This window comes from Coenobita brevimanus, chromosome 85 (assembly GCF_032717465.1).
Source record: "Coenobita brevimanus isolate Jiangsu-jjx chromosome 85, ASM3271746v2, whole genome shotgun sequence".
In the NCBI taxonomy this organism is placed as follows: Eukaryota; Metazoa; Arthropoda; class Malacostraca; order Decapoda; family Coenobitidae; genus Coenobita; species Coenobita brevimanus.
The window spans coordinates 6116120-6138928 of NC_137038.1; the positions used below are offsets into that span (position 1 = coordinate 6116120).

At 41.9% G+C, this 22809-nt stretch overlaps 1 protein-coding gene across 1 annotated transcript in view; it reads left to right on the top strand.

The window, feature by feature from the left end:
• E(bx) (nucleosome-remodeling factor subunit NURF301 E(bx)) overlaps window positions 1-21533 on the top strand; it is a 126104-nt gene extending 104571 nt beyond the window's left edge. Inside the window, exons 22-23 of the mRNA XM_080280600.1 lie at window positions 8195-8407; window positions 18858-21533. Coding sequence (XP_080136726.1) covers window positions 8195-8407; window positions 18858-19145 — 501 coding nt within the window. The 3' untranslated portion in view covers window positions 19146-21533. The remainder of the gene's footprint in view (window positions 1-8194; window positions 8408-18857) is intronic.
• Window positions 21534-22809: the final 1276 nt, after the last annotated feature.

Genomic DNA, 22809 nt, shown 5'->3' on the forward strand with positions numbered 1-22809 from the left:
TGGGTTGCCAGAGAGTTAGTGTCCCTCCCCGGAAAAAAAACTAACTAAAAATATAAAGAAGAAGCCTCAGATTAGGACTGACCAACAAGTGATGACCAAGGACACGACAAAGGACATGGTGTGGATTGCAACATGGAATGTAAGGGATGTGAATGATGAGGTGAGAGAGAGAGAAAGAGATTGTCCAGGTGCTTGAGGGTGCAAAAGTGGACATTTGTGGATTAACTGAAACTAAAGGGAGAGGTGAGAGTGGGAGTATGGATGGGGTATATGTGTGGGAGTAGGTGACAGTGAGAGGGCAAAAGAGGGTGTATATATTATTGTGTGCAAGAGATGGAAGGAGAATATAAGAGAGTGTGGATCAGTTGGCTCAAGAATTGTGTAAGTAAGCTTGAAAGTGGGAATACAAATGTGGGCAATTGTCTGTGTGTATACACCAACAGAAGATCATGCAAGCAGACTGAAAGAAGAGTTTTGGGCAAATGTGAAAGCGTGCATGGAAAAGTTTGAGAGGAATGAGAAAATGTTTTTCACTGGAGACATGAAGGGAAAAGGAGGGAGTATGAAGGTGGATGGGGTAGTTGGTGAGTGGGGTGTGCCTGCAGAAGTGGAAGAGAATGGCTGTGCTCTAGTAGACATGTGTGCAGGGAGGGGGTTGATGATAGCAATTACCATCTTTAGGCACAAAATGATACACAGGTGTATGTGGCGAGTGATGAGAAGGTTGGGTGGTGAGCTGATTGAACGGAAGGCAATGATTATGTGTGTGTGGATGACGATGAGAAGGTATGTAATGGATACAAGAGCATACAGAGGTTGGGGGTTTGGAATTTCTGACCACCACTTAGTGATAGTGAAAGTCAGGGTTCATGTGCAGTGGAGGAATAGGAGGGAAGTACAGGAGGAAGTAGTCCATACAAGGAGGGTAGAAAGGTTGCAAGAGGATGGAAAAAAGGCAGAATATAAGAGGGAAGTGGAGGAGCAATTGGGTAAATTTAGTTTTCAGCAAATGAGGGAGGTGGAAGGTATGTACAAGATTTTCGCAGAAGAAATCTGTGCAGTATGTGAGGTGGTGTGTGGGGTGAAGAGAAGAAAGGGGGTGCAAGGAACAGCATGGTGGAGTGAAGAGGTGAGGCAAGCTCTGGCACAAAAGTAGAAAACATTTATTGAGTGGATGGGAAGCAGGGGCATGGAATAAGTTTAGACATGGAAGAGAGAGTTATATGTAGTGAGGAAGAGACAGGTGAAAAGATTAGTAAGAAGAGAGAAAATAAGAAGAGAGTGGATGAGGAATATGGAAGGAACTTGAGTATAAAGTGGAGGGAATGCAAGAAAATGTTCTGAAAGGAGGTAAAGAGAGTTAGACAGGGTGATAAAGAAGTTAGTAGGGGAGTGAAAGATAGAAATGGTATATTGATTGTGGAGAATGGAGAGAAAGTGAGCAGATGGAGGAAACACTTTAAGGAACTGCTAATCATAGAGAATGAAAGTAATGCAATTATAAGTAGTTGGGGAATGGCTGAGAGAAGGAGGGTAGTGAGAAGGGAGGAAGAGATCAGTAGGATGGAAGCAGCGGAGGCAATGAAGAGTGTCACAAAGAGGAAAGCCCCGGGAATTGATGGAGTGTGTGGTGAAATGCTGAAGCATGGGGGAGAGATAATAGTAGAATGGATTTGGAAGATGTGCAGATTGGCCTGGGAGGAAGGTAGAATCCCAGAGGATTGGAAGTCAGGTATAATTATTCCCTTGTACAAAGGAAAAAGAGAAAATGAAGTGTGTGGTAATCATAGGGACATTTGTCTTCTTAAGTGTAGTAGGCAAAGCATATGGTAGGATACTTATTGACAGAGTTAAGGAAATAACAGAGGAATTAGTTGAAGAAGAACAGGGAGGTTTTATGAAGGGAAGAGGTTGTGTAGATCAGATATTCATTCTTAGGTCTTTCATGGAAAAGTTTCTAGAGAAGGGAAAGAAGTTGTGTGCGACTTTCATGGATTTGGTGAACACACATGACAGTGGAGAGACAAGGAATGTGGAAAATATTAAGCATATATGAAGTAAATGGGATGTTGTCGAATGCCATGAAATGCACGTGTGAGGGTGCAAAGGCTGCAGATAGTGAACTGAGTTAATTTTTTGTATCTGGATGTTGGATTGAAACTGGGATGTGTAATGTTTCCATGGTTTTTCATTCAGTATGTGGATGAGGTTAATCAAGAGATACAAGGTAGGGCCATGGATGTTGGAGCAGCCCTAATGAGAGAGGGCAGCATTTGGAAACTTCCTGTATTGTTGTTTGCAGATGTTACTGTATTGTTGAGTGAAGATGAAAGGGAACTGCAAGGCCTGGAGATTGAGTTTGGGAGAAGATGTAAGAAATGGAATCTGAGGGTGAATGTAGGGAAGAGTAAAGTTATGGTCTTAGACAGAAATGAAGTCACTGAATGTAGAGTGAGGTTGGATAATGAGGAAAAGGATAATGTGAGTGCATTTAAGGACTTGGGTAATGTGATGAGTAAGGATGAAAGTTTGGATGATGAAGTGCTTGAAATAGTACAACGAGGAAGTAAGGTTGATGGTTCTTTGAAAGCGGTGATGAGAAATAGGGAAGTGAACATGGACGTAAAAAACATATCCTCATGATAGTACAGTATTGTGATACCAGCTCTTACGTATGGAAGTGAAGCTTGGACCTTGTTGGAAGGACACAAATCAAGAGTGAGAGCAGTGGAAATGTGTTATTTGAGAGGAGCATGTAGAGTTACATGGAGATACAGACTGACAAATGAAGAAGTGAAGGAGCATTGTGGTGCATATATGTTAAAAAGCATGAGAAATACATTGAGGTGGTTTGGCCATGTGGAGAGGATGGAGAGTGAGAAAATAACTAGGAGAGTGTATGTAAGTGAGGTGGAGGGGGGGAGAGGCTGAGAATGAGGTGGAGGAATGAAGTGGAGAGGTATATGAGGGAGGGGGGTATGAGTTGAGGGGAGGGCAGTCAAATGTCGGGGAACGGGTTGACATGGAGGTGACTTGTTTGTGGCCATCCCTTACAGGATTGAGGCATCTGGCTACAGAAAGATAGAAAACATTATGTGCTATTGTTAAAGGTACATTCCACCAGGTGCATGTCTTATCAGCATTGAATACTTGTTTAGCTACAAGCGCTGTTGTTATTCATTAAAAGTTAGTATGACATGAATAGATGGAAATAAACAGAAACAAAAACAGGCAGCTACCTTTGCAATTTATGTAACACAAAAGAGACAGCCTGGAAAAAATAGTTCTATCTACCTTTCTATTTTCAGACGCCTCAGTCCCGTAAGGAGTGGCCACAAACAAATTGCCACCATGTCACTCAGTCTCCCACCATTTCACTGACCTGCTGTCAGCTCAAACCCCCTTATCTCGTATACCTCTCCACTCCATCCCTCCATCTCATCCTTGGTCTCCCGCTCCCTCTTCCCCTCTGCACCTCACTCGCATACACTCTCCTCATTAGTTTCTTGCTCTCCATCCTCTCCACATGGCCAAACCACGTCAGCGTATTTCTAACATTTTCTATCACATTCACATCCACACTACAATGCTCCTTCACTTCCTCATTTGTCAGTCTATCTCTCCATGTAACTCCACATGCTCCTCTCCAATAACTCATTTCCACTGCTCTCACTCTTGACTTGTATCCTTCCAACCAGGTTCAGGTTTCACTTCCATACATTAAAGGTGGTATCATAATACTACCATGCAGTGACTTTATACTTCCATGCTCACTTTCCCTACAGTATTTCTTACCACTGCTTTAAAAAAACCAGCAATCTTCCTTTCTTGTTGTACCCTTTCAAGCACTTCGTCCTCTAAACATCCATTCTTACTCATCACGTTACCCAAGCACTTAAATGCGCTCACATTTTCCATTTCCTCATCCTTCAACCTCACTGGACATTCAGTTACTTCATTTCTCTCTAAGGGCTGTTTTCTCATTTCTCTCTAAGGGCTGTTTTCACAGTTGTCCCCAGTGCAGTCCCCAACAGCCTACTCGCCTCAGAACACACGTTTTCGTTTTCACAGTCACCTCCAACCAGCCTTCCGAGGCCACTGTTGGGGACGGCATTCGGGACGGCCCAAACAAATTACTGGAACATTCCTGGGGGGCCTGCAGCCTCCCCAACAGATGGTCCCAATAGTAAAAAAGTAAAAGAATAATTACATGTAACATAATTTCATTATTATTTCAATATTATATACCCAATGTAATATTTCTGGGGCCAAAAACACACCCTACATTCACCTTTATATTCTGTTTCTTACACACTCTCCCAGACTCACTCACCAAGCCTTGCAGTTCCCCTTGGCCTTCTCTTAACAAAACAGTATCATCTGCAAACATCAGCACAGGAAGTTTCTGAATGCTGCTCTCTCTCATTAAGGTCACTCCAACATCCACTGTCCTGTCTTGTATATCTTTTAAAACCCCATCCACATACAGCTTGAACAATCATAGAGACATGACATCCCTGTTTCAATCCAACATTCAGGCAGAAAAATTTACTTAGTTCACTATCTACATGCACTGCAGTCAGCTTCTACGTACTCCTCACAGCTTTCAACAATTTTCCATTTACTCCATATATTCTTAATATTTTCAACATTCCTTGTCTATCCACTCTGTCACATGCTTTCTCCAAATCCATGAAGGCTGCATGCAACTTCGTTCACTTTTCTAGAAACTTTCCACTAAAGCCCTAAGAATGAATATCTGGTCTACACAACCTTTTCCCTTCCTAACACCTCCCTGTTCTTCTCCAACTAATTTCTGTGTTATATCCCTAACTCTTGTCAACAAGCATCTTGCCATATACTTTTCGTATTACACTAAAAAAACAAATGCCCCTATGATATTAACACTTCTTTTTTCCCTGTTCCTTTGTACAGGGGAATAATTATCCCTTTTCCTTTGTACAGGGGAATAATTATACCTGACTTCCAATCCTCAGGGACTCAACCTTTCCCCCCAGGCCAATCTGCACATCTTCCATATTCTACTACTATCTCTTCCCCAGACTTCAGCATTTCACCACACACTCCATCAATTCCTGGGGCTTTCCCCATTTTGACTGTCTTCATTGCCTCCACTACTTCCATCCTACTGATCTTTTCCTCCCGTCTTACCTCCCTCCTCCTCCCAGCCATTGATACTTGCATTACTTTCATTCTCTACATTTAACAGTTCCTCAAAGTGTTCTCTCCATCTGCTTGCTTTTTCTCCCCTCTGCTCAATCAATCTATCATTTTTATCTTTCAATCCCTTACTGACTTCTTTATCACCCTGTCTAACTCTCTTTACCGCTTTCTAGAACATTATCTTAAATTCTCTCCACTTTACACTCAAATTCCTTCCAAATATCTTATCCACTTCTTACTCTCTCTTACTAATCTTTTCACCTCTGTCTTCCTCTCTATGTGTAACTCTTTCTTATGTCTCTCAACTTCCTCCATGCCTCTGCTTCCCATCCACTCACAATATGCTATCTCCTTTTGCACCAGAGGTTGTCTCACCTCTTCATTCCACCATGTTGCTTCTTGCATCCCCTTTCGTCTTCTCTTCACCCCACACCTCACTTCGCATACTGCACAGTTTTCTTCTGTGAATATCTTGCACACACCTTCTACCTCCTCCATCTGCTGAAAATCATATTTACCCAATCTCTTCTCCATTTCCCTCTTATAGTCTGACCTTTTTTCATCCTCTCACAACCTTTCTACCCTCCTTGTATGAACTACTTCCTTCTGTCCTTCCCTCCTATTCCTCCACTGCACTGGAACCCTGACTTTCACCACCACCAAGTGGTGGTCCACTCCCCCAACCTCTTTGTGCTCTTGTATCCATTACATACTTTCTCATTCTGTCATCCACACACACATCTATTCAGTTCACCACCCACCCTTCTCATTGCTCACCACGTATACCTGTGGATCATTTTGTGCCTAAAGATGGTATTGGCTATAACCAACCTCCTCCCCCCACAAATGTCCACTAGAGCAGTGCCATTCTTATCCACTTGTGCAGGCACACCCCATTCACCAATTCCATCCACCTTCACATTCCCTACTTTTCCATTCATATCTCCAATCAAAAACACTCCTTCATTCCTTTCAAACTTTCCCATGCACGCTTCCTCATTTGCCCAGAACTCTTCTTTTAGTCTGCTTACATGATCTTGCGTTGGCACATACACAGACACAATCGCCCCCAGCTGTAATCCTCCTTTCCATCTTACCCACACAATCCTTGAACCAACTGATCCATACTCACTCATATTCTCCTTTCATCTCTTTCACACAACAATATATACACCCTCTTTGGCCCTTTCATTCTCACCTACTCAGATGCATATACCCCATCCATACTTCCATTCTCTCACACACCATTTAGTCTCATTTAATCCACTTTTGCATCCCCAAGCACCTGGACAATCTCTCTCTCTCTTTCATCTCATCATTCACACCCCTTACATTCCATGTTGCAATTTTGTACCTTGTCCTTTGTTCAGTCCTTGGTCATCATCTGTTGGTCAGTCCTGGTCTGAGGCTTCTTGTTTGTGTTTTTATTTACAGTACAGTAGTTGTCCACGGAGGGGCACTAACCCTCCACCAACCCAACTGTTGGCAGGTAGGGAACACGTGTTGGTTCACTGTATTAAATGATTTCCTGGTTTACAGGAAATAATTTGGCTTGCCACTCAGTGTAGAGCTACCCTGAAATAGGGTATCACTAAGTGGTTGGATGATGGGCACCCCCCACTGACGACATTACTCGGTTTAATTTACTAATAATTCTTATCTAACATACATCAGTAAATTGTGAGGGTAAATAATTTTGCATCAAATCATTTATTTAACAGAAATACTGTACACGAATATGCAAGTCTTTCACTCCCACCTTCTTTTTGGTAGCAGGCAGTCAGCTGTATTTTTGTTTACAATCTACTGATGCAGTTGGCATGGTGTAATCACTCCATGCACCATGTGTGTACATATCTAGCCCATGGAATGCTTAATTTACTGTTTATTTATGATGTATTTATGGTAATGCACACTCATCAAAGTCTGCATTATTGAAATCTTAATTAATAATTAGTAAGCCCCTCAAGTGATGTGCTTCTCACTGTTTGTGACCTTGGTTCTCATAGAGGTGTGAGGGTACTAGTCACTTCAACCCTTAGGGGCCTATTATATGGCAGGAGATATACTGTAAGAGTTCATTATAACGGACTAATTGGGGCCCAAACCATTCCAAAAAATGTGTAATTCCGATAAAAGCAACATCTGGACTTCCCCCTGCTAATCCAGACTTTTTCCGATATATCAGACATTAGTCCGGGTGGCATGAATGGTTTTTAAACTGTTTTGACTGCCACTGCTGTACTGTACTGTGTTATAACTTCTCTACATTAATCAAATGGTGTAATATATATAATAATACTGTACTGTATACTGATAAACATGTCTTTTGTTTACCTTGTTGTGGTGAACATAGCTAAAGTGGTCAGGCAATCTGGACTGCTTCTGGCTTTATCGGACTTTTTCCGATATACAGTATAGGAATTTAGTACGGTAGCTCCTCGAGTCTGATAAAAGTAAATTCCGGTCTATTGAAGTCCATTATATCGAGGTTTTACTGTAGTAACTCGTACTCATCTAAATCACATCAGATTTGTCCACACAGTTTCTCTCTCTCTCTCTCTCTCTCTCTGCATAATGTGGGGTCCAAGTTAGAGAGATCTGAGTTAGTAGGGTTTTACCGTAGATGTGTTTTATGTTGATGATGATGATGATGATGATGTTTATGCAAGTGCATCCGTCAGCCTGTTACTGAGCATTCTGATGTATGTGGTGTACAGAATGAAAAATTTTACCATGAACAAAATCATTTCCATCATCCAAAGCCACTTTGTTTTTTTAATAAGCTTGAGGTGCAATAGCTATTACTACAACACTGGAAGTGCTGTTCTCAGCTTGTATTTGGTTGGTAATTCCATGTTTCTTGATGTTGACATGGAAATTAATATGAGTGATGTAGATTGTGTGTGATGTACATACATCCATTACAATGTCTGATTTATAACAAAGGCATGGATGTTGGCTTCGTCTTTGCAGGTTGTTTATTAATATACTGAATTTGTCCCCACAGCCATATGATGAGACCCAGTTCTACATCTGCTGTGAGCAGTGTGAGGATTGGTACCATGGCAAGTGTGTGGGTATCATGCAGACTGAAGCAGATGACATTGATGATTACATATGCCCAAAGTGTGATTCAAGCAATGTTTGGAACTACCCCTGCCAGAAGACTCTGTCACCTAAAGATTACTCAGAGCTTAAGAAAGTCACCAAGAGTCTTATTGTAAGTATATTTCAGTTTTGTAGTACCCTTCTGTCTGTTGGATCTCTTGTCAGCCAAGTAAAATTCATCATCATCTAGACCCTTCCCACCCTAGGGTGGGGTGAGGAATAGCAGCATCCAGATAGCCAAAGTTTGCCCACTTCAATGGGCCACACTTCCATTCACTCATCATTCAAGCCCATGGAATCCTGGCTCCATCTGATAGGCCAAAAGATTTCCATTACGTACTGTAGCTTCACATATACCTATCCGATGGAGTCAATCTGAATGCTGTCACGTTAAACAGGGGTGCCAAATCCCTGGTCATATGCTTCTCCACACAAAATTCATCCAGCCAGCTCGATCTCTTGTAAGTCCCTTAGCCTCACCAAGCTCCATACCTCTCTTCCTCACACACTCATCCACCATCTCTCTCCACCTTCTTCATGGCTTATCTCACCTCATCCCTCCATCAGATTTGCCCAGATATCCTGTACCATTTTCACCACTCTGTTGTTAACCATTCACTCCACATGAATTCTTCCCGCTTCTTCTGGCACCTTGCCATAAACCTTTCAAACAACTTTACCTCATCATCCTTCCCTCCTCTTTTCTACTCTGATGGTTCTGTAGCTAGTTCTTCTACTGATAAAGCAGATCTCTTCACACAGACTTTCTCCTCCAGTTCCACCTTAGACGATTCCGGTGATGTTCCTCCATCATTTCCCCCCTCTGACTTCCTCATGGCTGACATTAAAATTTCTTCAGCTGATGTATTTTCTGCCATCACTGGCCTCAATACTAACAAGGCATATGGGCTTGATGGAGTCCCTCCTGTTGTTCTCAAGAACTGTGCTTCTGTGCTTACACCCTGCCTAGGCAAACTCTTTCGCCTTTGTCTGTCAACTTGTACCTTTCCTTCTTGCTGGAAGTTTGCTCTCATTCAGCCAGTCCCAAAGAAGGGTGACCACTCCCAACCCTCCAGCTATCATCCAATTGCTTTAACGTCCTGTATTTCAAAAGCTTTCGAATCAATGCTCAATAGAAAAATTTTAAGGCATCTTTCCTATCACAACCTTCTTTCTGATCGTCAGTATGGGTTCCGTCAGGGACGCTCCACTGGCGATCTTCTCACCTACCTTTCAGACTCCTGGTCATCCTCCTTTCGGGACTTTGGCGAAAGCTTTGCCATTGCACTGGACATCTCAAAGGCTTTTGATTAAGTCTGGCATAAATCTTTAATTTCCAAACTACCCTCGTACGGTTTCTATCCTTCAATCTGTGCCTTCATCGCTAGCTTCCTTTCTGGTCGTTCTATAGCTGCTGTTGTAGACGGCCATCGTTCTTCTCCTAGATCTGTTAACGGTGGTGTTCCTCAGGGCTCTGTCCTATCACCAACTCTCTTCCTTCTATTCATCAATGACCTAAGCTGTACATCTAACCCTATCTACTCATACGCTGATGACTCCACCCTTCACCTTTCCATTCGGTTCCCACAACACCTATCTCAGCAGTTACTTCAACAAACAAGGGATGAGGCTATGGCACACCTAATGTCTGACTTAGCTCGTATCTCTGACTGGGGTAAAAATAATCTTGTCGTTTTTAATGCATCTAAGACTCAGTTCTTACCCCTATCAACCTGTCAAAATATTCCACAGGTATACCCACTAATGTTTGATAATATTCAGCTTAATCCTGCATCATCCTTGAACATGCTTGGGGTTTCATTTACTCTGGGCTTATCTTGGAACATCTCGTAAAATCTGCTTCCAAGAGATTGGGTGTGCTAAGCCGACTCCGTTTTTTCTTTACCCCTGCACAATTGTTGACTCTATACAGGGGTTTTATCCGCCCCTGTGTGGAGTACAACTTTCATGTGTGGGGAGGCTCCCCACATACAGCTCTTCTCAATAGGGTGGAGTCAAAGGCTTTTCGTCTCATTAACTCTCCTCCTCTTACTGACTCCCTTCAACCTCTCGTCTCTTCGCCGCACTGTTGCATCTTTATCTCTTTTCTATCGCTTCTTTAATGGTCACTGCTCCTCTCAACTGTCTGCATGCATTCCTCCACCCCTACGACGGGCGCGTAGCACCCATCTAGCAGCAAACTCTCATCCCTTTTCTGTCCAGCTCTCTAATGCAAGAGTTAACCGTTACTCCCAGTCCTTCATTTATGTAACAGGTCAACTCTGGAACTGTCTCCCTGTCTGTATTTCCTGCTGCCTATGATCTCCAGTTTTTCAAATGCAGTGTGTCCAGGCATCTCGAAATGAATGGATCTTGAATTTTGCTCGCTCTTGTATTTTGTTTTTCTCTTGGAGGGAACTTATTGCGGGCTCATGGCCTTTGGTTCCTTCTTCCTCGCATTAAAAAAAAAAAAATGACCATACCATCTCAGTACGTTCTCTTTGATTTTGGTCCACAGCCTTCCTCACTCTGCATCATTCATGAATCACATTAGTCCATGTCGTATGTACTCTCCGTACTCCACATACATTCCTTGACAGTCCCGTCTCCACTGTTTGTACTCTTTTCGTTTTCACGCCACACCATAGTCTCACACACGTATGTAAAAGTTGGCACTAACATTCCTTCATGTAAGCCCCATGCAGCTGTAGCACTTCATAATCTGTTTCTTATCAAGGTCTTCATAGCACCAGCTACTTTCCTTCCTTGTGTCACTCTACTGTCCACTTCTTTTGCACATTTTCCTCTCTTTTCCATGACTGTACCTGGGTATTTGAACTCTCTTACCAGTTCCAGTCTTTCTCCATTCAACTTAACATCACATTGGGAGTCACCTTCTCTCTCAGTAACCATCACTTTGCTCCTTTCTACATTTACTCTCAAGGCCCGCTGCTCACAGACGTCTACAAAATTCTGCACTAGTCTACCGAGCTGTTGTCCAGTATTTGCAAGCAGTACTGCATCATCAGGATACATCAAATTTGAGATATTCCATCCATCACCATTCATTACCAACACCATCCCTCTCTCCATTACTTGTGTATTTACTTCTCTCATCATGCTATCCATATGTGTACAGCAAGCTCGCCCCTAACGCGAGGGTTTGGTTCCAACCATGGCACGTTCGGTGCGAAACTGTGTAAGTTTAACTACTTATTTTGCTCCCTAGACCCCCAAAATGTGGAGTTTTGCTGTTATCTGCCATAGGTAATCAATATGAAACATTTTCAGTGGTTAGAAGGTTTATGTAAAGTTCTATCTATCTATCTATTGCCAGACGCCTCAATCCCGTTTGGGGTGGCCACAAGCAAATCGCCTCCAAGTCGCCCTGTCCCCCGCCATTTCACTGCCCTGCTCCCAACTCACACCCCCCTCTCTCATATACCTCTCCACCCCATCCCTCCATCTCATCCTCGGCCTCCCCCTCCCTCTTCCCCCTCCACCGCACTCACATACACTCTCTTCATCAGTCTTTCACCCTCCATCCTCTCCACATGTAAAGTTATAACTTACAAATACAGTACTGCACAGCAAAACTTCAACACACAAATACATAAACACAAGTAAACATTCCGATGCCGATTGGTTTCGGAACAATTCATCATCAAGTCAATTCGCCATCACAACAATAACAAGACAATTTGCCGTCATTAATGAAGACAGCTGTGGGTGATGCTAGATTATAATTCAAAGGTGAAATAAGTATATTTATAGAATGACGGGGAATCATTCAGGGTGCGAATTGTCCTGACGGGGAATCGTCCATGTTTTGACGGGGAATTGTCCGGCAGCAAATTGACGATGGAGAATTGTGTAGGAACGTGCCGATCATGGGTAATCATTAATGCTTTAACTTTAAGTGCTGTAACTTACATAACAGAACAGTAAATATTTAACTCATAAATACAGTACAGTACTGTGGAAAATCCGTGCAGCAAATCTATAATGAACAAGTAAAAAAGGCAATACTCCGACACCTATCAGGTAAACTGGTTATAAGACTTTATTTCTTGCTTTAATGTTATTTAACAGTACTTTAACTTGTACATAAACTTACCAGAACAGTAATGTAAATATTTAACTTACAAATACAGTACAGTACTGTGGAAAAGCAGTACAGCAAATCACATGATCACGTGATCAAAACAAACCATGCGCGCTGTGCTGAGGTTCGAGAATTTGGCCTTTCAAAGGCCTCTCACGTAAATTCATAATTTTCGCAATGGTTCTTTAATCTTACGGTGTCTTATACGTATCCCAGCACTAATCACGTATAATTGCGAGCGCATTCGGTGAGACCGTGTTCAGGGCGAGCTTACTGTATACAGTAATCCCCGTACTTTCCAGATGCCCACTTTCCGGACACCCTGCTTACCAGACATTGTGGGCCTGGACCTTTGGAACCCAAAAATGGCCATAAAAAAGAAAAAAAAATCCCCACAAAATCCGTATTTTTCCTACCCCTAATTTGAAATTGCCGCACAGCACCGAACACCTGGCTTACACCAAGGCCCCTTCACCTCTTCCTTCCTTCCTTCCTTCCTCCTCCCTCCCCCCTCCCCCTCCCCCCTCCCCTGTCAGGATTGCCATTTGGTATTTTTCATTACCAAATGTGGGCCAATTTGGTATTGAAAAATTCGTTTGATAATGAATCAGAATAATGCATTACCAAACGGATTTTTGACATATGAGGATACACAGAATGGAGATGGTGGATTGTTTGCTCTCTCTGATTAATCTGCTAGCCAACATAGCGTGAAAATAATCAACATGCCGTTAATTATGAGAAGAGTGATTACATGTATTTCAACTTATATATATAATTAGTGAAGAATAAATGCTAGCTTTACGAATTTGGTAATGAAAATTGAGGAGTTTGATAATGTGGCCGTTGCGATCTGGCAACTCTGTTTTCCCGTCTCCAACAGTTACTGCTTAACTTCGATGGCGAGTAGATGCCTATCACAATGGAAGCCACATTGGCTCATTTTTTGTGAATAAACTGCAATACGTTGCCACTAGACCTCATGGGAATTTACAGTGTTGTGCAGTGTTAAGAAATTAGAATTTAGAGTGCAAAGGATTAACTGTGGAGTGGAAATTTGCAGTTGAAACTGGTGTGGTGCAGTTAAGAACAATGTGCAGTGTTAAACAATTATAACTCACAGTGCAAAGAACTAAGTGCAGCACAACACTGGATTACTGTACATGCTTCAAGAGCATTTTCACCACTGCCAAAACCTTAGAAAAGCCGGCCATGAACATGCTGTAAGTACCCTGGCTGAGGTACAGTCACTTCTAATTCCTCATTCTTTGGTTCCTTTTCATTTATTTCATGCTTTATGTCCATTATTGGTGTGAATAGGGTCTTAAATAGTTTTAAATAGGTGCTATGCATGTCCAGTAGGGAGTTATTTAGGTGGCTTTCAATGTTAGGCTGGGTTAGTGTCCTTAAGTACCAGTCCAGGAGCTAGGGGCCCACTTTCTGGACATGCCTTTGGCTCGATTACATCGGATTACAGTATATATATATATATATATATATATATATATATATATTGAAAAGCCATATGGATATCACACAACCTTGTCACACGCCAACATTAATTGTGAAGCTTTATATATATATATATATATATATATAAAAGAAGAGCCTCTGTGGTACAGTGGTAGAGTGTGCGTTTCGTACATGGGTGAGCCAGGGTTCGCACCCCGCCGGGGTAATAAACTTTGGGAGTGTTCACCCGGCCACGTACTGCATTTGCGGACACAACGGGTGCTGTGGTTGAACCAGTGTCGCTTACTATAAAGTGTGCTTGCAGCCAGTCGGCTTGCGCGGGCCGATTACACTTGGTTCACAGACTACACACTCATCCAAAGCCACTCCAGCACTACAACTACACTTACAAGCACTTCTAACCCCACATACAATCTCTGCCAGACAGCCTAAGCCACATGGTAGAGATACATTGGCTGTATCATCCTGACATAGGTTGGGATAGGCCGGTCCTGCAGTGGATACTCAAACGGCTGATGATGATGATGATGATATCCATAAAAGAAGAAGGAACCAAAAGCCAGGAGCCTGCAAATTGTTTCCTCCAAGAAAAATCACAAACAAGATAACAGGGAGCCAAATTAAAGATCTGTTCATTTCAAGATGCCTGGACACAGTGCGTTTGAATGACTGAAGATCGTAGGCAATAGGAAATACAGACCAAGCGAAACAGTTGCAGAGTTGACCTGTTGCATACATGAAGGACTGGGAGTAATGGTTAACTCTTGCATTCTCTAGTTGGACAGAAAAGGGATGAGAGTTTGTTGCTAGGTGGGTGCCACGCTTCTGTCATAGTGGAGGAGGGATGCAAGCAGACAGTTCAGGCGAGCAGTGACCTTACCCTTACACATGCTTCACTACTATCATAAAATCTCTTAACGGCATCGAACGGCTTACCATCTACATGTACTTAGGCAAAACCTTCCTCAGTCCTTCTCTGTTTACTTTGTTGTATGCTTTTTCCTAATCCATAACTGCCATAAACACCTTATGGTCCTTCTTACAAGCCATCTCCACTCTCTGTCTCACTGCAGATATTTGATCCATACATCCTCTGCCACTCCTAAAGCCACCCTGTTCATCTTTCACTAGGCTTTCTGATATTTTTATAGTTTCTCTGTAACAATTCTTTCATATACCTTCCCTACAACACTCAGTAGACTAATGCAATGATAATTCTTGCACTCACTTTGCTCACCTTTTTTCTTATACAGAGGTACAATCACAGCCTTTTTCCACACTGCCGGCGCAGTTTCACTCATCCATGCCTTCTTACATATCTCCAACAAGCACTTCATTCCGCACTGTCCAGTATACGTAATCATCTCTGCATACACCTCATCAACACCAGCTGCTTTCCCATTTTCCAGCTGTTTCACAGATTTCCTCACTTCTGCGAGTGTCATGTTTCCTGGCACTACATTCCTTCTCTGCACATCCTCAAAACCAGTCACATTTACAGCTGCTCTGCTCATTCCATTTCTATTCATCAGACCTTCAAAATATTCTTTCCATCTGGTCCTCCCAGTGACTAAGGTCCAGAGTTTGACAGGTAGCGGCCTGGGACTCTACAACAACAGGTGTACCAAGTTTGATTCTATACACCACTGACCTTCCTTTTGGGGGGACGTGGTAGCTCAGTGGTAGGGCACCTGACTTGAGACCGAAGTCATGAGTTCGCACTGTGCCCGGGTAAGCTGCCTTGCCGGGAGAGGTAGTGCTCTCCTGTCACCTACCTAGTTGTAGCACCTGTGGCTCCATGGGTTAGAATGCTCTGACTGAAGGATTGGAGGATGAGTCCATCCAAGGGTCATTGGTAGACATCAGGTAGGGCATCTGGTCATAAAGTGCTACACGCTCCAAAACCAAAGTCCTCTACTCAGGGCAATGCCATAGCCCTTATTGAACAAGGGGGACATGGCGTTAAAAATTAAATAAATAATAATAATCGGGTCCTTACTTCATCCCCATGGGTTAATAGTCTACCTCTTACATCCTTCACACATTCGAACTTCTTTCCACTGTCACTTTTGCGTATCTGCACCTCTTTCCAGAATAACTTCCTACTTTCAGAGTAATTTGCATTCCTTTTTCTTCCTAGATAATCATTTACCTCTTCCTTTTTCCTTCTTCATTAGTCTCTTTACGTGCTTCTTGCCCTCAGTATGTTCAGTTTTTATTTCAATTAAACCCATGTCCTGTATTCACTCTAGCCATTTCTTTCTCTTTTCCTCCACTGCTCTCTTAACCTCTTCATCCCATCATGCCGTACCTTTCTTCTTTTTTGTTACTCTTGCAACGCCACACACCGCTTTAGCATTCCTAACTAAGTAGTCCCTATGTGCATTCCACAAGTTGTCCAGATCCATTTCATTCCAATTCACTGATTCCAACTCCTCCACTACTTTGGCCTTGTATTCATCTGCCATTTCTTTAATACTCAGCTTCTCGACTTTGAGTCTCTCTCCCTGACTGCTCCTCTCTCTCTTGATCGACCTCACTCCTCTCAGCTTTATCTTGCATACCACAAGCATATGATCTGACGAACCTCCACATTGTCCTCTCACTGCTCTTGTATCAGCAACACTTCCCAGCTTTGTTTTCTCTGTGAGTGCTTAATCATTCAGGCTCCTTTCAGCACGATCTCCGTTCCCTCTGTACCATATACTGTATTATTATATGTTCATCTTTATGCTTGAAGTAGAACTACAAATGCACAACCTCGTCTCCTGACACACATCCTTCAGTTGCTTTCCATTATCATTCTCTCTAGGTACTCCATTATTACCCATTATATTATTCACAGGACCAGTGCCTACTCCTCCATTCATATCACCCATGACGAACACTTTATAACTCCAGCTTATTTCTCCTACTTCATCCAGCTGATCTCAAAACCTTCTCTCTCTCTGTCTCACTCCTGTCATCACACAGTGCAGATGCTACAGTCACTGCCACTTTCTCCATCACAAACTTGAACTTGACAGACATACATCTCGAGCAGACACATTTGTAATCTCTCATTCCACTCTGCCATACCTCATTCATCAAGAAAGCAACTCCTTCCATGAATCTTCCTTGTCCATTCATGCCCGACCTTACACATTTGACACCTTTCCACTCCTTCACTTCACACCCTTTCGTCTTTGTTTCACAGTGTCATCACAGAATATCTCGCACTTTTGAACACATTTGCTACTTCCACCCTCTTGCCCTCCTCATTCACCTCACATTCCACATGGCCATGCAAACCTACCCACTTGGTTTTGGTCCTGGGCAGTTACTGGGCCCTCCGAGGCTCTCTGCAACGTCTGCCATATTTTATTGATTTCAGATGGGGGACTCACTCGATGTAGTGCTGCTGTCAGGTGTCTGCCCTTTCCTTTCCTCCATCCTTCTTTCCTCTTCTGTCTTTCTTTCCTTCATTCTTTCCTTGTCCTTCTGCCTATGGGTGGCATTACACTCCTTCTGTCTTTCTAGCCTTCATTCTTTCTTTCTAGCCTTCATTCTTTCCTCTTCCTTCTGCCTGTGGGTGACTTTATACTGAGTGACAAACCAAATGGTTTCTTGTACACCAGGAAACCATTTACTACGCTGGGTGGTAACCATATAACCAAAGTTTGGCACCTGGTGGTTTAGTGGCTAAGTATTGCGCTCCAGTCAGATTGAGCCGGTGAAGGTTTATATCCAAGGGATGGTTGGGGTTGATTCCTCATGCAATGCCACTCAGGGATGAGTGAGGCTGGTCACTGTCATCTTAAATGTCAGGACCAACTGCCTAGCCCCGGGCTCCTACGCTTTTCATGGGGCAGTGTAAGATTGGATGATGGATGGATGGATGGAATCCAGGGGACACTTAACCTGGCTAAACATCCTGGCTATTTGGTTACCGAGTAAAATTATCAGAATAAAACAATACAGTGTCTCATGCTTCCGTTATTTCACTCATTCATTTCTCTCCATTCACCAGCACATGACATTGCAAGTTACCTTTCTCAACAATCATCACATTACTACTGTCTTATAACCCCTTTGCCATGATGACATACCCTGTATGTCAATTCTAGGCAGTAGGAGCTTACAAGGATGTCAAAACCCAGTGCTTTACTATGGAGATAGCAGAGGGATGTCTAAAGCTTCCTATATCCTCCTACTACTCAGATATGATACTAGTGGGAAGGTAAACTCGTGGTGAAGTGCTGAAGGAGTTAAGCTTCTGGCAAAGGGGTTAAATTATTTTCAGTCTCATTACGCATTTGCTCACAAAACTCTGAACCACACTGCAACAATCGTGTTTCCTATTAGCCAGCACTATACAGCACCATCCGCATTCATCAAATACAGTGGTATCTACACATTTGCAGGGATTGCATAACCCGCAAATGTCAAAATCTGCAGGCAATTTCCACCCCCAAAGAAGCTGCCCCTGCAGCCATAATTGAAGAAAGTGATTGCTTGAAAACTATCTGCAGTGTCCCAGAATATCATCAGATATTACTGTCCATTTGTTGAAAGTGTATTTTGAGATGATTTAACAGTGTAGGTAGTCAGATCATCCCAAAATACACCTTAAAATATAGTATTTTGAGATGGTTTGTTAATCCACAAATAATTCAAACTGCAAATAGTGAAGCTGCAAATTAAGAGGGTCCGCTGTTTGAAATACATCATACTTTGCTGTTCATTATCAGCTTTTGAAGGCGTGAATGATTGTTGGGCACATTTCACTGGACACTGTGTTCATTGTTTTGCTTTGCTACTCTCCTACTGCCATTTCTAGGTCATACCTTTATAGGAAATTAGGATTGGGATGATGGTGAACTCAAAAAGCTATGACATATTTTGATTTGGTAGTGAAATTAATTGTCATTTCTTCATAACTGCACATTTTCCTGTTTTTCTTTTCTAGGAGTATGTTATTTATAACACCATTCTCTTCCCACAGCAACATAAAAATGCATGGCCTTTCTTAGAGCCTGTGGACCCATCAGAAGTGCCCGACTACTACAAAGTTGTCAAAGAACCAATGGACCTTAAGACTGTGGAGAGCCGAGTGGAGGAGAAGTCATACCAACGACTCGCCCAGTTCATAGGGGATGTGATGCTGGTGTTTGACAACTGCCGTCTCTACAACCCACCCAACTCGTCGTTTTGCTCTTGTGCTGGAACCTTAGAGACGTTCTTCTGCCAGAAACTCCGTGGGCTGAAACAGAGATTAGGACAGAAACCATAAAGTGGGTTCCAGCATTTACCCAATGTGGGGAGGAAGCCTTACTGAACTTTGGAAATATCCTTTGCTTGAATGAGATAATTTTTATAGCTAGCAGAGAATGTGCCTGAGATATCTGTGTTCAGGTCAGTAATACTTAGTGTTTTGTGCACATACGAAGCTCAGTTACAGATCTGAAGTTGTAGATTTGAGTGCACCTGAAAGAAGTTGAAGACATAGTTTGTTGAGCATCTGAGCCTCAGCCATAAATTTTAAAAATTCCTTTGTTGCTGGGAGAGTATAGTCATTGATAAATACAAGTCACACCAATGTGTGTGAAGTGACAAGATGGAATTTTACCTGAAAACGTAATTACAAATGGAAAATTTGCTTTGCCGTGATGTTCATGTTTTACTGGATATGATGAAAAATCCGACCACATTTGTTTCTGATCATGCAGTTTGGAATGTCTTTTAATTCTCCCTGTAGTGTCTTTCAGCGCTAATGGGTGGTGTATATTGTGGCTGGTTGTGAAGTGACCTCACTGGCTCAGGAAACTTATTGCTCGTAAAATGCCACACAATTGGATCCTTACAGACATACTGGAGTCATGTCAGCTTTGCATGTGGATGGTTATTGTTGGATAATGTATGTAATGGATTGCTGTTCCTTCCATCAGAGGATAATGAAGAGATCATTACAAGCAAGTCTTCACACACTGGAGTCTCAGAAATTCCTTTGGTATCAAAAGAGTATTTTAAGCCTTTACTTTTTTATGGTTCTGTTGACATGAGTTTGACTATTGACAGAGGGATTTATCAATTGTTGTTCATTATATAGTTTTTAATTCTGTTTATGAAAAGAAATAACAAATTGACTAAGAGAAAATGGTTAAAAGTTTTGTTTGTTGACAGACATCCTACCAGGTATAAAGAAGAGAGCAGAATATTATTCAAAGTGCTATATGACATCGATGGGGCCTTGCCCACAAATTGACAATAATGTTAAGTCCAGTGTTATTCTGTGTGACAGTGTGCATAGGTTGGCATTGTGCAAGGGAAGTGTGTTTCTTTACAGAGGAATATGGATAAGTCTTGTTAGATACCAGCCTATGTTCTAACCCCTCGTCCCACCTACCCCTCATTTTTATACCGCAAATGGATTACTGGTACGTTGAATACAGAGTTAACAGTGGATCTTAAGGAGAGAGAGAGGGAGAAGGTAGTAAATAATATATAAAGATTTATGGAGCGTTGTTGAGGTGCAGATGGGCTTTGTTGTTCTCTGCACGTTGTATTATGCAATTGACTATAAAAGCATCACTGTAAATAAGGGATTTGTATGTACATCTCTGTATATTGTATTTCATTAGCTTATAAATAGCAAGTACTCTTTGCATTATCAACAAGAGGCATATTATTTTTGCTGCTGTCATATCAGTAAATCTAATAACATAATGTAGAGTTGTAGAGATATTAGCTAGCTATCACTATCCCCCTTCACACCACCAACCTCGTCACATTCCTGTTGTAGATACGAATTCATAGTTGGTCCCCGCACAAATTGACATATTTTTAAAACGAGCTCCCTCAGAAAGTGATGTGTAGAGTAAGAGATAGGCCTTACAAAAAGTAATATATATATTATAAAAGGAAGATTTGCTGTGTGGTACATGTAAGAGTATAAATATTAAGCTGCATGGATCTCACACGCACTTTTTCCCTTGTGTATTTTTCTTTTTTATATTGAAATTGACGTCTAAAAATGGGGGGAAAAAAAAAAAAAAAAAAAATGTGGGCCGCTTGACCTATTTTGTATTGAAATCAGACAACTGTACAAAGAGAAATTTTGTTTGCATGTGTTGCGTGAAACCAACTTCCAAAAAGGCCTTGAACGAGGGTGTGACAAGCTATATCCAAACTTAAAACCTTCATTCATAAACTCGCGCCTCCTTTCCTCCTCATGTTCTACTTTGCAGCCTCTTTGTGGATATGACCTAGAAACATTATAGTCTGGGTAAGTGAACATTACAGTTAGGTTAAGCTTTTCATGTCAAAAGTTATCCTGAAATCCCCAGAATATTTTTGGAACCAATATTGTGGTAGTCGGTCATAAGCTATTTTATACAAATTTCTCCTCCTGCAGTAGTGCATTTTATTCACCTTTAGAGCACCTTTTTTCTTCTCTCTCTCTCAAAGGCATGAGTTTGTGCACCAAGGAACACATGGAAAGAAAAACCTAATTAATGTACATGTTTGTTTAGACTGTGTTGCCAAGACTGTACATTAGCCCTGCCACGGCCTTCACACAACTCTCAGCTAAGTACAAAATTTTACCCTTGTGAAGACTGATGCCGTGATCTGGGCAAATTTGTAAAGATAATTTGTAATAAGAGTGCATTTGTTTTATAAAGAGTCGAACATTGTATGTTTGGTTTCTTTAGCCTAAGTGGCCTCATTTAACAAGAGAATAGTGCATTGAAATGGGACACAATTTGGAGTGATTTCAGTCTCAGCTGGGAAGTGACACTAAAATGAGTGCAGTTTATTTTCTATTGGTTCCACTTCAACATAAAGTATCTTAATTTGTTTACTGAACAATTGATGTTGAAGTATCTTAATTTGTTTACTGAACAATTGATGTTGAAGTATCTTAATTTGTTTACTGAATAATTGAATGTGGTGTAGGCAGTGACTAGGAACAAATTTTTGATACTGCACTTTATCCACATTTGTGGTAAGTAGTGGCGACCATCATACACTCTTTGATGTAGTGCTGCCTACTTCTTCACCTTTGTCATTCTTTTTCTGTGTCTGCCTTCCTCTCTTCTTATTTCCTTTATCTTTCCTGTCATTTTTTATTACTCTTCTTTCATTTTCTGGTGGCTTTACATCGAGTGACAAGCCTAATGGTTTCCTGTAAGCCAGGAAACCATTTACAACACAGAAAGCAGCCAAGATATGAAACTTAACCATTTATGTATAACTGATCATTGATTATGGTGTATCAAAAGAAAAGTAAAATTAAATCCCGGATGCAGAAATTAACACGCGTTAGAAACTTTATTTTAAAAAATAATGTTAGCTGAGCTTACCACAGATCCCACTGAGCGAATCAGAATCGAGAGAGAGAAAAAAAAAACAGGGTAAAGACAGATGGGTATTCCTACAGAACTATACATCTCCCACTCTACATTTCAGTGGCGTCACTTGGGGTGCGGACTGCACCAGGTGACAATATCATAGGTGTCACCACAATGAATGCCTATAAAATTTTTGTGCAGTGTTTCGGCAGTTGAGAGGTATATGAGGGAGGGGGGGGTGAGTTGGGGGGAGGGGAGTCAAATGGTGGGTGACAGAGTGACTTGGAGGCGTTTTGTCTGCGGCCACCCTTTGCGGGATTAGGGCGTCGGGCTATAGATAGATAGATAGATAGTTTCGGCAGAAATTTATTATGTTATAAAAATGTCACTGAAGTTAGTTATGGGAACAAAAACATTTTCCGTAAGCCCAGCTTACATGTAGAGGAGTGGTGATGGTGCGGACAGTGGGATGGTTCGGACAGTGCATTTCTTGAGAAAGGTATGGGAGCACTGGGAGCTTGAGACACGAGGTCTTGCATGAAAGTGCAAGAGTTTGCGTCTACCACAGAAAACCAAGCTACAAACGCCGCACTTTTCGATGCTGGT